Raw genomic sequence first — 16,789 nt, 5'->3', positions numbered from 1 at the left:
ATTGATGGGTGATACTTGAAGGATCAGAAGATGAAGCAAATATCAACAGTAATATTCGTTATGACTGCTGACTTTCACTTTGAAGAAGCAATGAGCGGGAGAGCATGAGCTAAGAAATCAACAGCTTCATGAGCTTAAGATATTCCAAGGACAAAAACCTTGTGAAACACATCCAGTTACATAATAATTGCTTCCTAAATTAAAAGAAGAAAAACAAGGAAAATACTCGTCTCATAAACGGATTAATACATAATTTCCGTTCGCTGATGAAAGAACGATTATTCGTCATAATTTCCATTCGCTGATGAAAGAATTATAATTCGTCAAAACTTTTTGAACTCACTGAGAACTTCCGAGCTTGGTGCGAAGATGCTTGGCAGCTGCGACCATGTTGCTGAGGGCAGGTTTGACTTCAGCATATTTGCGGGTCTTCAAACCACAATCAGGGTTGACCCAAAGGATGTTGCTTTCAAGGACAGCAAGCATCTTCTCAATGCGGTCTGCAATTTCTTCTTCTGAGGGGATCCTAGGAGAGTGAATGTCATAAACACCAGGGCCAATGCCTGCACCGTATTTCACGCCCTCACGGAAGACTGACAGAAGCTTCTCATCTGATCTGGAGTTCTCTATAGTGATCACATCAGCATCCATGTCAATGATTGAGTGGATGATGTCATTGAAGTTTGAGTAGCACATGTGGGTGTGGATCTGTCCAAGACATAACGATTATTTAATGTTCATCCATAAGTTTAGTATCATTAATCCAGCAAATTGCATTGGAGGAAAAAGGGGAGGCCACCCCGCCATGTAACCCAAGGTTTAATAAATATCTCAAAAAAAAAAATCAAAGAAAGAAAGGAAAGAGAGTAAAGAACCTGAGTGGTGTCTTCGACTCCACAATTAGTGATCCTGAAAGAGTGAACGGCCCAGTTCAAATAGAAAGCATGCTCAGACTTCCTTAGGGGCAAGCCTTCTCTCAAAGCAGCCTCGTCAATCTGAATGACAGTGATTCCAGCTTTCTCAAGATCCTCAACCTCATCCTTGATGGCCAAAGCTATTTGATAGCAGGTCTCAAATCTATAACACAAACATAGATAGGTAAAGTCAAATAATATTAGAAACCCTGAAAACCAAGCATGGTTATAATTATTTTACTTAAATTCTTACCTGGGCTGGTCGTTTCTGACAAAGGACCAGTTTAAAATGGTAACTGGACCAGTAAGCATTCCCTTCATGGGTCGCTTAGTCATACTTTGAGCCATTGAAGACCAGAATACAGTCATGGCCTTGGGGCGGCTCACATCACCATAGATGATAGGAGGCTTGACACAACGAGAACCATAAGATTGGACCCACCCATTAGCGGTGAAGGCAAAACCAGACAATTGCTCACCAAAGTACTCAACCATGTCGTTCCTCTGCATTGCAAGAAATTTTTAAAAATCAGTAAAATCTCAAAGGGAGGAAAATGCATCACAGCTCAGTAACTAAACTATTTTATTTAGAGGGAAAACTCACTTCTGGTTCACCATGCACCAAAACATCAATGTCAAGCTCTTCCTGGATTTTGACAACCTTGTTAATTTCCTCCTTGATGGCCTCAACATAATTTTGCTCTGAGATCCTATTTTTTATCAAAAAGGGAAAAGAAAAACCAAAATCAGCTAAGTTGAAACACAAACTGCAACTGATAAACTTAAACATACGTGCAATAATGCAACAGTATTCTCACTTCTTAGCCTTGTATTCACGGCGCACTCTTCTAAGGTCCATGGTCTGAGGGAATGATCCAATTGTTGTGGTAGGAAGAATAGGAAGGTTCAACTTCTTCTGCTGAGCGTCCAGCCTAGCACTAACATTGGTGGCACGGCGGTGGTCAGAACCCTTCAAAGCAACGGCCTGAGCAAGAAGGCAAGAATCCAAAGTAAGAACAAGCTATGAACATAAGCCATACAACAGCATTAAGGATGAACTAAAAGCCACTTACAGCCTTTTGAACAGCCTCATTTGTCACCCTTGGTGAGGATTTTCTTGAAGCCTGAGCTGCTGCATTTGCAGAAAAGAATGCCTGGACATATGGAAATAGGAGGCAAAGACCTTAGTACAACTCTTACTAGTCATATCATCATATTTCTCACAAGAAGAATCTTTCAGGAGTAAGATCTCTTGGTATTCTAATAATGACAACAAACAACATAATACATATAAATGCATCTGACCGTAAATCAATTCATTTGATACAGAAAAGCATTAAATGCAGATTGGGTTCAAAACTGTCTAGAAGAAACCTTAGTAGCACAATATATAAAAAAGAAACAGCAATGAACTTCTAATTCTTAGACACTGTTTTAAGTTTTAAATAATGAAGAGGATGATGTATGATGAGAAAACTGAGAGATGAGATACCTCATCCTGCTGTCCAGCAAGTGCCTTAGCCAAGGCGTTTACTTCAACTACTTTCTGTGCTGCAAATGCAAGCCATGACTTGATCTCTTTGTCCAACTTAGGCTCGTTAACTAGATCAACAGCAGTGTGCAGAAGAGAGCAGGAAGTGGATACTACAAGCTTGTCTGCAAAAGCATAAGATAGATGCACTTTTCAGCTTCATGTGAATTGAATCAAAATAGCAATGATAAAGCACCATGTTAAAGCATTAATACCTTTGCCAACAATGCCCTCGAGAGCTTTTAGTGTATCGAGGGAAGAAGCAAGATTGTTGGCCCAGATGTTCCTTCCATCAACCACTCCAGCAAAGAGGTATTTTCCAGAAGGAAATCCACCCTTAATCAATTCTAGGGTCTTTGTTCCCCGAACCAGGTCAAACCCAAATCCAGTAACACTCTTCAAAGAAGTGAGTGTTTTGTATGCTTCAACTGGAACATCAGCAAAATATGTCTCAACCAGAACATTCAAACCAGATAAAGATGTCTCAAGTGCAGAGTAGGCATGGGTAAATGCTTGCAATTCATTAGCTCCAAGATCCATCACAAGCTTCGGCTCATCAAACTGAATCCAGCTTGCACCTGCTGCCTTTAGTTCAGCCAGAACTTCCCTGAAAGAAACTAATTGTCAGCATAGATTCCCGAGATAGAGACAAATAGCATAGCCTAACATCCAACCCAATGAAACTCAGAAAATAGTTGGCACTCACTGGTAGACAGGAAGAATCTTGTCAATTAGCGAGAGGAGAGAGAAGGATTTCTCCACACCCTTTGCTGGTTTTGATAGCAACAAGTATGAAACAGGACCGACGAGGACGGGCACAGTATCAACTCCAAGCTGTGTCACAGAAAAATAAAAGATTGCTAATTAACCAATAAAATCATCTAGAGACAGTCAAATTAAAGAATGTTTCCACTGAACAGCCGCAATCAACACAAGATTCTCATGAAGACACTATCCTAGCTCGATGTGTCGACAACATGACTAGAGCTCTCAGATGGGACTAAAGTTTGCTTCCTATGAGAAGGTTTAAAATTGAACCATGAATCATGGTAAAAGTGGGGGCACCAAGATGAGAAAGACAGCTGTTATTGAACCATGGTAAATTTATTTATTTGTAAGTTGTAACAAAGGAAAATTTGCTAAAACTTCTGACAGCATGTATAATGACTTTCATGTTATTTTTCTATCAGAGCAAAAAATCATCATTCTATTACTTTATGATGTCCATGATATGAAATTCAAGTTGAATATCCAAGGAAGGCTCAAGCTTCCTCGTGATCATTTATCATGTGCAAAGAGGATAACTTACAGCCTTGGCCTCCTTGTACTCGTTGACAGCCTTGTGAGATGCGTAGGAGAAGTTAACTTCTGGTCCCAATTCAGGGACAATGTAATGGCTGCACCAATATTACAACGCCGTTCATATACTGTTAGTTTTAGCCTTGTTATACTTCGAACGAAAGTATGAACCAACATTATAGGAAAAAATGACACTTACTAGTTGGTATCAAACCACTTGGTCATTTCCATGGCCGGGACTGAGGCATTACCTCTAGCCATGGAAAAATAGACATCAAATCCAATCTCACCACCATTCCATCCATATCTTGGAGGAACAGCACCAAGCATGGCTGTAGTGTCCAACACCTGATCATAGCATGAAAAAGTGTTGCTGGGAATAAACTTGATTCCAGCATCAGTCATCTGCTTCCAGATGGATGACCTGAGATCAGCTGCCACCTTCTGTAAATCTTCAGCACTGCTCTTGCCATCCCAGAAAGATTCCAAAGCAAACTTGAGTTCTCTCTTGGGGCCCATGCGAGGGTAACCAACGATGTGGGAAGCCATTGCACTGTTTCAACATAAGACATTAAACAAAGCTTAGATCCCAGTGCATGTCTTAAACAATAGCCAAATTGCATATAGAACAACAGAGGAATAGCTTCACAAAACCATAAATCAAGAGTCCCAAACTTCTAATGTTAAAGGATAATACCATCAAAAACAACATTAAAAGAATGAAAGACAATCCATCAAATCATACTACAATCGCCAAATAGAACCATAAGGGGACAAAAGAATCGGTAGGTTCCATCAAACCTAAACTAACTCCCATGGACACTGCAACTGATCTAATAATGAAACACAGAATGTTTCAATAAAATGAAACGACAAAAGAGAGAGGTCAAAAGAGAATGTCCATACAACCAAGTTTCAAACCCCAAACACACCTTTTTGGAATCTAATCAGATGCTATAAGAGAAGGTGGATTTATCTATATAGTTAACCAAAATTCAAACTTTGTTCCATAAGGAAATTAAATCGAAAATTAATGATCCAGATCCCATTTGATTCATAACCGACATAGCTGACATTCAAAAACACAAACACATAAATGCTAGCCATCATGTCTAATCAACTAACAACTCCCAGCAACAAGATCCATTGTCATAGTTAATGGAACATAACGTCAGTAAATGCACATCATCCACACGCTTCCAATTCCCATTTCCAGATCTGAATCAAATTCCCACCCGAAATCCACATTCAATCACCAAAACCAAACAACCCCTTTATCGACAATCAAGAAACCAATCCAAAAGTTCGAATCTTTGACCATTTAAAGATCCCAACAAAACTAACTTCACAAACCCAAACTCAACCATTTCCCTCACAAACATAAACCAAACAACCCCATTTGCAAACAAGACCAGATCGACGAAACAACAAGGTCAAAACAAGAACTTGCAAGTTTCTCATCGGATCTACCAAGAATCGATCCATTCAAAAAGCAAACAATTAGATACCAAAAAGGGGATTTCAGAAAAAGGTAATGTAGCTAATAAAATACGGTACCTAATAGAGAAGGTGCGAAAGGAGAAGCGGATAAGTGAAGGAGGAGAGTGGGAATTGGTGGCGGTGAAGGAAGTGGAGAAAGAGAGAGAGCGAAGGGATATGACTCTATGAGATGAGAACGGCGCGAGTATGTGATGAGAGAACCGGTTCATTTATAACGGAAAAGCTGCATATGAGTGTACCTCAGTCCCACTTTTCTCTCTAGATCTGAAGTCTGAACCATTTGTTTTTTATTTAATTTATTTAATAAATATTCTTTGTTTTGGAATTTGGAGTCTTCCGTTGGGCAAAAAAAAAGTATTTTTTTTTCTTGTTTTCATTGATTAATTATTTTTGTTTTGTACTTGGCTATTTTCATGCGTTTCAGTGCCAGGGAAAAATAAATTATGCTAGTAATATATGCAAAGGTAAGAAGCCACTATTTAGAGACATGTTTCTAGTGAATTTTTTTTTTTAATTTAGTTTTAATTCAATTGATGTATTTTAGTTAATTTTTGATAATTTTAATATAATATGTTAAAATTATTTAAAATATTTTAATTCTATAATTTTTTCAGATCAAAAGTACTTTCAACTATATTAGAAAGCAAGAACATATAAAAATATATTAAATTGATAATTTTATATAAAAATATTTTAGAATTTATTTATAAAAAACACTTCAACAATAATATCAAAGGATCCTCAAGTGTTATGATATTGATATGGTTTAAATGTTATGCTATGATATCTAAAAATCATACCAATCAATAAAAATTATTACATACACACATAAAATTTCATTTCAGTTTTATTATGCAACAAAATTGAATATTGTAACCCAACTACTAATGGAATATTAATGTTCAATTTATAGCAAATAGTATTTTATTTTGGTATTTTAATTTTTTTTTAATATTGGATAATGTTAAGTTGCCATAACCATCAATGTATTGGATTTTAAAAAAAAATCACAATAATTATCCAATTTATCTATTTTTTTTTTTTTGTTATGATGTTAATTCATCTATTTTTAAAACATTTATATGCTATTTATCCCAGTTATCCCAATGTGTCTCAAGTTTCACTAGGTGTAGGTAAGGATTGAGGTAAAATATAATTTGTGGAGGGCAAAAAAATCCAAAAAGACAAATCCATCACCTACTTCAATCTTTTGGGGAATTAATTGAATATGAGTCATCTTAAAAATCTTATATTTTAGATCAAAATGAGCATGAACATGACCATGACCATACAACCAAGCTCCGAATTTAATTTTATAATCACTTCCAATGTCACATCCTTGAAGTTGGTGCCCTAGTGGATGTATACTTGTAAGCAACTTCCCTAGAATGCAATCTACTCAAAATTGTGTGGTGAGGTGAGCCATATCTTTTGCCACTATAGATTCACCAACAATCCACTTCTGCATTTATAATTAATTATTTTCCAATTTTACCCTTTTGTTTTCAACATTCATGTGTTTTTCAAGATTCAATATATCATTGATAAAATCATAGTTTTAAAACCCGGCTTGACCTGGCAGGTCAACTCGAGACCTGGCCGATCAAGGGCTGAAACCGGACCGAGTTGAAAAAAAATAGAGAAAGAAAAAACCAGCGTGACCCGACAAGACCCGGTCAAAAACTCAGTTGCAACTTGCTAATTTTTTACAAAAATGACGTTGTTTTAATTTATTTTTTTTTAAGAATTGATCCGGTGACGAGGTCAAAACCCGGAACCTGGATCTTGGATTGGGTTGGCCACAGGACCAAGTCTGAAAACTATGGATAAAATTGAAACTTTTAGAGAGCTACAAGGATAAAATTGAGAATTTTTAAACTATATGAATGGAGGTGGGAGATGGGTGAATTTGCAGGAGCAAAAAAAATGAAGTTTACCAACTCGTGATTAGGACAATAAAAGAGAGAGAGAGTGACAAAATTATCAAATAAAAAGGACCATCCTAATTTCCATTAGTCATACAATATTATTATATTGGTGATGTGAGTTGGTGAGATGGGACCATTCTTCAGTTTTCACATGGAAGCCTCCGTGCTCTTAAAATTTAATTTAATTATTAATTTATGTCGGTGCCATGGGCATTAAATTCCTGTTTCTTACTATGCTAGCAGGTTTTTTTATAAAAAAAAAATTATTTAAATTTATTTTTTAAATTTATTCTTGAAATCAACAAATCAAATATGTAAAAATATAAAATAAATAATTTAAAATAAAAATAATGATTTTTATAAAAATATGAATGAATAAAACCTAACTAAGCTTAAATATATTAACCTAACGAGATATCAACTTGGAGTGGATTGAATTTATTTTTTTAAATTAAATTAAGGGTTGAATTAATTAAATTCAAGTGAATTTACAAGCTAAGATTGATACGAGTGATTAAAACGAGATTTTACTAGTTTAATTTTATAATTTTATTTTAATTTAAAAAAATATTATTTTAAGATTCAATAATGTTTTGAATTTTTTTTGTTTTTTTGTTTTAAATTAATATTTTTTAATGTTTTTAAATAATTTTAATGTGTTGATTTTAAAATTAACTTTTAAAAATAAAAAAAAATATTATTTTAATATATTTATAAATTAAAAATACTTTAAAACATAACCATAATTATATTAAATGAATAACCCGATGAAGTTTGGTACTCATGCTTGATATAGACAAGTGATTGCTTTTAAAATAAAAAAAGCACGTATTCTGCAATTTGTTACAGCAATGATTGGACCAACAGGCGTGCTTTATTGGTCAAGATGAAACATAATTAACTGCCACTACATTTTTATTTTATTTTTCATTTGTTGTAAAGTTAAAGTCTCTTTTTATAGGATATTTAAGAATAGGGTGTCAGTTAACTTTTAAATTTTATTTTTAAATATATTAAAATAATATTTTTTTTATTTTTTTAAAAAAATATTTTTAATATCAATATACAAAATATCTAAAAACTAAAAAATTATTAATTTAAAATAAAAAAAATCAAATTTTTTTAAAATACTTATAAGCCATAAAAATAAAAATAAAAAAACCTGCATTTGCTATCAAATTTGCAAATGTCGACCTCGTGGCACCCAGGGAATTGACAGGAGCCATACACAATGAAATAAATAATTTCTCAAGATCGTAATTATTCTAAAAATACTTCTTATCATCTAATAAAAATAAATAAATAAATAAAATTTAAATTATTTTTTTAATATTTTTTATCGTTTTTAATATGCTAATGTGAAAAATAAAATTTTAAAAATAAAAAATACTATTTTGATATATTTTCGAGCGAAAAGTACTTTAAAAAAAAACTCTAACTATACTCTCAAACCAGCCATAAAAATTATAAAACAAAACTTATTCAGGAGTCCTTAGGATCCTATTAGATAGATCAAGAGTTGTTTAGGGATTTATTTTATGAATATCTGATCTTTTTTTATTTTGAATAATTTTTTAAAGGTTGGGTTGTCGCAATCCGTAAGTTATCTAGTTTTCTAACCTCCAATAATAATCCACATGAATCACCTGTGATAAATCACTTAAACCCATATCCAAGAAAAAGTGATTGCTATGCTTAGAGTACTAGCTTTAATTCTGTATTTTTATAGGTTTTTTAATCTAACATACAACCTCTCTAAATAAAGAAGCTTATCTTACTATTTATATATATATATTTTTTTGCAAAACCTTATAAATTAGCAAAAATAAATTTGTCCCTTAAATAATATCCATATATTAATTTAGAATAATTTTAGAAAATAAATCAATTGAGTTTTGCTTGATTTTTCTATGTCCAGAAATATAATCATTGTATTAATTATATTATAGTCTTTAAAAATATATTTTAATAAAATCATACTTAATTAAATCATTTCCAGTTTAATTTCTTAGTAATGGTTCTTAATATATGTGTGACCCATTAGGTTTCTAATATATTGGTCTAAATATAAATTATAATTATAATGAAATATAATTAAATAAATTAAACAATTGATTAATTTATATTTGAAGATCAGATGCATTATCTAGTAAATGTCATGATCCCCTTAATATTATAAAAGTCATTAGTGGTTTGACTTAACCTTTTAGTGAACGGTTTTTTAGTGTAATTAATATTTTTTCATCAATAATATTCTGATTTAACATTAAATTATAGAGTATGTCTACCATATTAAATCAGGTTTATTCTCTACACAATAATCATTGATTGTTTGAATAAAAATTAAAACCCTTTTTAAATCTCATTTCACATTGACAAAGAATTTCTTAGTCAATATTATTTGAAAATATATGTGATATTTTTTCTAATTTACCCAAGGTGATAAATTTTCTTTTGATCACTCAAATACCTTTATATAGTTCATGTTATATCCAATATGTGTCTTTTCATTACCTCGATTAAAATATCATGTGATATGATCAAAGCATAACACTATTTATATAAGATAACTTAGTGATCTCAAGTTTAAAAACCACTTATACAACCGTCGCGTGAGACTTTCCATAAATATAAATGATATCTCTGTACGTAATTCTCATATAGGTCAATTCAGTTTACGTCTCTTATGATAAGCACCTATATATGAGTTTTATGTATTATTTATATCTCAGTTTATGAGAATAGATGTTTCATTTTACATATATAAAAAGAACATAATATATATCAGTCTCTACAATTCTAATGAATGTCCAGTATTTAAAAGAGCATCAAGTAGAAATAATAATTTGAAACAAGAAGAATATCATAATTATAACAACTTTATATTTTTCTTTGCAAAATATTTTTTTCCTATTGACATTATTTTTACTCTAGATTCATAAATCAAATATTAAATTCATTAATTTAATATTATATGAATATTAAAAATAAATTAACCTTTATTAATAATAAACATATATTTACATAAATATAATGATATCATGTATAACCAACCGGTTGGCCACATGTCATATTAAACTAGCAAAATTTTCATATTAAAAAATATAAAAAATATATAAAAACATTGAAGTAAATTTGTCTCAAGCAAATTTCTTCAATCTTATTAATTTTTTTTTTTTATAATAAGTGTTAAGTTGTGTGCTGGTACTATACCTTGAAATGATTTTAATGACACCATTTATCATACTAATATATTCATATGATATGAAGTTGAAGGTTTGAATTGAAAAGGGTTAATAAAAGAAGCAAATCTCTTCAATATTCCCCCCCCCCCATTATTTGTGAAATATGGCTAGTCGATAAGAAAAAATTTCACTAATTACTTCAAATAACATTTATTGACATTATCCCCACTAATTTCTCTTTTTTATTTTTTAAGAATAGATAGCAATGCATCATGCCAATTTTCTTTTCCTAAGCGCATGGAGGATCATATGCTCTCTATCTTGTATTTTGCAGCACACACGAGAGGATAATTTTCTAAACCTGGTCTGGCCTGGTGGGTTGATCCGGAACCCGGCCAATTCGAAACTGGAATTAGACCAGGTTAAAAAAAAATGGAGGAAGAAAAAACCAGGCGTGACCCGGCTACAAACTCGTTGACTTTTATTTTATTTATTTTTTTACTAAAACGATATTATTTTGATTTTTTTAAAAAAAAATTAGAGCCAATAAACTCGATCAAAATCTAATAACCCAATTAAAATTTTAAATCCGGATCTTATACCGGCCGGCTAATAAGACAGGTCTTAAAACTATGGCTGCGACACCTGCTACTTTCCTCAGGTTTCTTTCTCTCGTCGTCTAATCTCTGTCCAGGTACGAAACCTTCCTGGACAAGGTCCATCTCTTCAGATCCTCCCATCATTCGCAGCTTCGATCAAGCAAAAAGCCTGAGAGTGTCCCATATAGCCCAAAATTTGGAGTTCTTTTTTTCACTTTTTTTTTTTTGTGTTGGTTCTGTCAGGAATTGGCTAAAAGTAAATGCCAACAATCAAATTTGTCGAGCTTAATTTTGAGCAAGATCGGGCAGACTGACAACAAGTACTTATCGTCACAAGTACCTATGACCTTTTGTTTTGTCATATGATTCTGTGCTTTGTTGGATCCAATCTGTAACTTCTCTTCCAGCAATAAAGCAAACAAGAATTCCCTCAATGCTGCAATTATGGAACATCAGAGTAAATTCATTTACATCAGAAATGTTCATCTCTTGTCATCATTCTGCAGATTCAGCATAATGTTCATCCTCCACGAATTCCCAACGCTAGATTTCCTTGCGAAAAAGGTGTCATGATTTTGACTCTGGCTCGCTTTTCAACCTTCTTCTCTCTGTTTTGTTTCTTAATTTCACCACCTGCTGGACAATCTAGGATTCTGTGGCACTTGATCTAATTCAATCTTTACCTTCCGAATATCAATTTCAGGTCCACAGTCCAAGTTTGATAAGATGATTATCCAGCAAATCTCACTGGTAAATTTGTTATTGAAAAATAATATAAATTATATATTAGAATTTTATTTAATAGTTTAAAAGTTGATTTGTCACAAGTTTAAATCTTACAATTTAATTTTATATGATAAAATTAATAGCAAAAAATAGTGTGTAGCTGTGCAATTTCAAGTTCAAAGATTTTCACTTGAAAAATTATATTAGAAAATAATATAAATCGTATTTTGAAACCCGATCTTCTTGGTTGAGATGATTTTTCGATACTAAACATATTCGATCAATTACTCGAACATAAACACGAGCCTCTCTTTGGTTTCTCAATATTAAACATATTCGATCAATTAAATAGTATGTTTTTTTGTTATTTTAATTCAATTTATAATTTAATATTAAATTTATTGAGGATTAAGCTTTATATTTTTTTAATTTACTTTTTATGAGATTATCATATTCTCATGATTTAGACCTCGAGTTTGATGGGTTTACTTAAGTTTTTTTTCTCTGTCTAATTGATTTTTTTTTTTAATTTTATCATTCAATATTGTGTTGATTGAAAAGAGACTTCATGATTTATTTCAGTTTGTTTTCTATAAGGTTATTCTTGTTTCATGACTTAGATCACGAGTTTGACAAGTTAACTCGATTTAATTTTTTGAGTCTTTTTTTAATCAATTTTTTTCAATTTCACCTTTCAACGCTAGATTGATTAAGGATTAGGCTTTATAATTTGTTTCAACTTGTTTTTTGTTGGGTTATCCCCATCTTATGATCCGAGTCACGAGTTTGACATGTTGACTTGGGTTGTTTATTTTTGATTATTTTTTTCAAATGAACTTTTTTTAATTTCATCTTTCAATATTGTGTTTATTAAAAATTAAGTTTCATAATTTTTTTTTTTTACTTTATATGTGATTATCAAGATCTCATAACCTAACACATGGTTTGATTGATTTAACCCAAATCAATCTAACATGTTTAGATAATCATGGATTTAACTAATATTTAAGTCCAACATCTCATAAAATTCCTAACATATTAATAATTAAATTAAATATTTAACATGCATGTCATCATCCTAAAATTACATAAAATATGCAATATCAGTTATGTTTTTATAAAATACAAAACACAAGAGCTCCATAATCTACTAATCCCAAACAAAACTATGAGGACCTTCAAATCATTTTATACCATGATTAATCAATTAATTAATATAACATAACATTTTTTATACACAATTTAATGAATTTACTAAGTAACTAAGGTGTTACATTAAGAATTAAATTAATAAATAACTTAATTTCTCTTCTTATTAATTTCATCAATCCCTTGAACATGTAAAAGATTTGCTTCTTAACCTGAACCTGAGTAATAAACTCTAATCTAGGGTATTCAATTTCACAATTCTAAACATGGTACTAATCCTTAAACCAATGAACTAATTATCCAATCCAAAACAGGATACTAGTTCTTAAACCAAGAATTAGTCATTCAGTACAGAATAAGGCATTAATCCTTAAATCAAGAAACCAATAATCAAGCCCAGAAGAGGGCACTGGTTCTTAAACAAAGAAACTAATCATCCAGCTCAAAATAAGACATTAATCCTTAAACCAAGAAACTAATTATCCTATCCCCTGAGACACGTTGACTACATTCGAGTAGGCATACCAAGAGCAATTTCAGCCTATAATAGAGTATTGTTTCTTAAACCAAGAACTAATTATCCAGCCCAAAACAAGACAATAATCTCATTTCAGATATTAATACAATTAAATAGTAAGGAATTTACTTCAGTATTTATAACAATTTTAAATAGAGCCAAATTAATAAGGTCTTGAGCACGTACTTGACGTTTGAACTCTATAAGTAGGATCCTAATTTAGTACTCTCTCCGCAATCTCTCTTGTAATTTTAACACTTCAATGTTAAATGTTTCATATTATTGTATTAGCTTAATACATAAACAATTATTACTAAAATACCATTCATTTATATTTGGTCGACAATACTAAAAAGAGAAAGATATGTATTCTACTTAAAATTCTCAAAACCTAGTTACCCATTAATCATCCCATGATTAATTCATTGCAAGTTCTACCATTTTCAATATCAATTTATTTAAACAACCCACTCCTTCTAATTTCTTCAATTGACTAAATGTTTCTTTTTAGGTGGGGGCATGCTTTTTTTTCCAATTAACCACAATTTACTCATCAAATCAATAATTAACCCTTCATCACATCACTACAAATATTAAACAAGTATAATTCACTCTAATTTCATCAATTTCTAAAAAATATTGAATTTTTAAAACATCAAAATTCATTTTTAGCATGGAGAAATAGGATTAATCATTTAAACTACTACCCATATATTTTGGTTATCACAATTTCAACACAATTTACAAGAATAATACAAATTCATCAAACCTCTATTTTTTTACTCTTCATGGCCAGCCCTTAAGCTCTATCACCAATCCAAATTTTTTTTATTAAATTTAACAAATTTCTTATTGGCTCTAATCATTTAATCATCATTAATAATAATTAACAACTAATTTTAATTTCCCCAAAATTTCATCTCAAAAACCCTTATTCAAATATTACTAATTTTACATTAGATCATTAAACACTTGTTCAAATCGATATGAAAGAGTTTTAAACACCTTACCCGGTTGCGAAACTTATTTTAAAAGTCGATCCGTCAAGATTTTTCTCAAGCTTCTCTCTTTTCATTTTTCATATACACCTTTTACTCTAACTAAGCTTTTCTACCCACGATTTATCTAAATTTCTAGGGTAAATTGTATTTCTCTCTTAAAACACTATCTTTTTACTCATACCCATCACTTTCATAGTCATTTAAGGTGGAAGAAAAGAAGATGAAATAAATTTGTTATTTTCCCTCTAGCTGCAGACTATCAGGTTATATCAGAGATAATAATCAAAACAATTTGACAATTTTATGTAAATTGTTCTAATTGTTTTTCAAAATGGCTAGACTGTTTTTTATATTAAAAAAAAAAATGCATTTTCAACCAAAAACTCTTTTTTTTATATATCTTCTTATCTCCTTTTCCTTTCCTTTTTCTTTGAATTAGACCTCACTTTTTATTATATTTTTATTTTCAATTTATCTTGGAGTTTACACCTATAAGATCTAATTTTTTTCTACTACAAAAATATTAGCAATGCCTAGATATTTTATATATTAAAAAAAATATAATCCGCAATGTAGCATAGGCAATAATCTAATACCATCCTATATTTACCACCAATTAAAAAAGAAAAAAAAAGATAAACCTAGTAAAAGTTACTAACATTTTAAGAATTGTATAAATTATTCACTACTAAAGTAAAATTTACATGATTTTTATTTTTTAATATATAAAAAATCAATGAATTTCTAAAATTTTGGTTTTGAATTATACGAAACTCATGATTCTAGCCAAATTATATAAAACACGAAACATTTACTTTTTTGTAGTCTGTTTTATCATGTAATGTAAAATATTTCAGTAAATTAATTAATGACTTTTTTATCGAGGTAAAGAGAATTTATGTGATTTTCATATGAATGGTTAAATATTATATTAACCTAAACTAATAGAAGGATCTGATTGAGGATTTATTGGCATTTTAACAATCTAAACGATATTAAAATTAAGTTGGGGACCTAATTAAAATTACCCCTATAAGCTGGGGACTTTCTTGAGGTTTTCCAAAAAAGTAAAGTCCCTCTCCTTTCTTATTTCACCCGAAAAAAAAATCCAAAGATCCAAGTAAATAGACAAAAACAAAATCCCCAATTCACTGATCTGGAAACCTTAATATCATTTCCTTTCCTTTCAACATCAACAACCATGACGAAGGAATTCGCTGTTCCACCAGTAGTTTTCCCATCCGTCGGGAACCCGACGGTCGCCACTGGCGGAAACATCCAGCAACGCCGAGTACCAATAGCTCCATTCCAACCTCCACGTCCATCAAACTCCGGAATCCCTTTCATGTCCTTCGATATCGGTTCCGCTGCTGCGACCACCGCCGGTCCAATCGGCGGAGGAACCGGTCCTATCGGTGGTGCAGCCAACTTCGACGACGAAGAACCACTCCTAGACGAACTCGGGATCCACCCAGACCAAATCTGGAAGAAAACGAAGTCTATTTTAAATCCATTCCGGGTCAACCCTACATTCCACAAGGATTCGGATCTATCCGGCCCAATATTTTTGTACCTATCGTTCTGTTTGTTTCAATTACTTGCCGGGAAAATCCAATTTGGCGTGATATTGGGGTGGATTGTTGTTTCCTCGATTTTCTTGTACATTGTGTTCAATATGTTGGCTGGTAGACATGGGAATTTAAATCTGCACACATGTACGAGTGTGATTGGTTACTGTTTGTTGCCGGTGGTGATTTTATCGGCGGTTTCGTTGTTCGTGCCGCAAAATGGGCCTCTTAGGTTTGGGATTGCTGGGGTTTTCGTGATTTGGGCTACGAGGGCTTGCACGAATTTGATGGTCGCTGTTGCTGATGGTGGAGAGGAGCATCGTGGATTGATTGCGTACGCCTGTTTCTTGATTTACACTCTGTTTTCACTGCTTGTTATATTTTAGCAGTGATGATTAGTGGGAATGTGAATCGATGGGTGTTTTCGTATTGGTTCATTATGTAGTTTTTGAAATGTGGTTGTTGTAGAATTTTTGAGCTTGATGTTAATAATATGTTAGTGGGCATTAAATGTTTTTGATCAATTAGTTTTTCTGGTTCCTGGTTAATCTGATGATTGTTATCTTCAAATCAAGAAATGGAGTGAAAGTTTTGAGGCATTGTCTTGTTTTGATCATGTTAGGGGGTGTTGTATGTGTTAATATGTTCTTTGCTTTCTTTAATGAAAAGCTAGGGAATGAATTCTGGTACCATTTGAAGAGAACTCAAGAAACTTAGAACGGTCTTTCTAGAGAAATTAATGAAACACAGAAGAAAAGTGCTAGAAAATACGTAATAGACACGGGTATTGTCCATTGATGGAATCACTTATTATCTTAGGAAGGAAATTGAGTTAAGGGGTGTGATTTTTGTAAGGATCTGTGGATGCTAAG

The 16,789-nt window shown here is 31.9% G+C and overlaps 2 protein-coding genes across 2 annotated transcripts; one reads left to right on the top strand and one right to left on the bottom strand.

Moving 5' to 3' along the window:
- Positions 1 to 110: 110 nt before the first annotated feature.
- LOC118059972 (5-methyltetrahydropteroyltriglutamate--homocysteine methyltransferase) lies at positions 111 to 5,481 on the bottom strand. Its single transcript, XM_035073040.2, has 12 exons — positions 5,302 to 5,481; positions 3,944 to 4,297; positions 3,755 to 3,842; positions 3,152 to 3,279; positions 2,661 to 3,052; positions 2,407 to 2,570; positions 1,988 to 2,068; positions 1,733 to 1,899; positions 1,519 to 1,624; positions 1,168 to 1,418; positions 876 to 1,077; positions 111 to 708 (listed from the first exon to the last, which is right to left on the bottom strand). Exons 1-12 carry the CDS (start codon positions 5,451 to 5,453, stop codon positions 340 to 342), a joined length of 2,454 nt encoding a protein of 817 aa, XP_034928931.1. The 5' UTR covers positions 5,454 to 5,481; the 3' UTR covers positions 111 to 339.
- Positions 5,482 to 15,464: 9,983 nt separating this feature from the next.
- Positions 15,465 to 16,441, top strand: LOC118059981 (uncharacterized). The gene has a single exon (XM_035073053.2). It carries the CDS (start codon positions 15,551 to 15,553, stop codon positions 16,301 to 16,303), a length of 753 nt encoding a protein of 250 aa, XP_034928944.1. The 5' UTR covers positions 15,465 to 15,550; the 3' UTR covers positions 16,304 to 16,441.
- Positions 16,442 to 16,789: the final 348 nt, after the last annotated feature.

Source organism: Populus alba, chromosome 4 (assembly GCF_005239225.2).
Source record: "Populus alba chromosome 4, ASM523922v2, whole genome shotgun sequence".
NCBI lineage: Eukaryota > Viridiplantae > Streptophyta > Magnoliopsida > Malpighiales > Salicaceae > Populus > Populus alba.
The sequence above is the reverse complement of the archived record's forward strand: the minus strand, read 5'-3'. Positions and strand labels throughout refer to the sequence as shown.

What these genes read in the sequence shown, in the direction of transcription:
- LOC118059972 (XM_035073040.2), bottom strand. Translation starts at nt 5,453, where the DNA reads ATGAACCGGTTCTCTCATCACATACTCGCGCCGTTCTCATCTCATAGA. An exon ending in AAGTGGTTTGATACCAACTA is followed by an intron (nt 3,843 to 3,943) that starts GTAAGTGTCATT and finishes ATATTGGTGCAG; the next exon opens with CCATTACATTGTCCCTGAAT. An exon ending in GAGTCGAAGACACCACTCAG is followed by an intron (nt 709 to 875) that starts GTTCTTTACTCT and finishes TGTCTTGGACAG; the next exon opens with ATCCACACCCACATGTGCTA.
- LOC118059981 (XM_035073053.2), top strand. Translation starts at nt 15,551, where the DNA reads ATGACGAAGGAATTCGCTGTTCCACCAGTAGTTTTCCCATCCGTCGGG.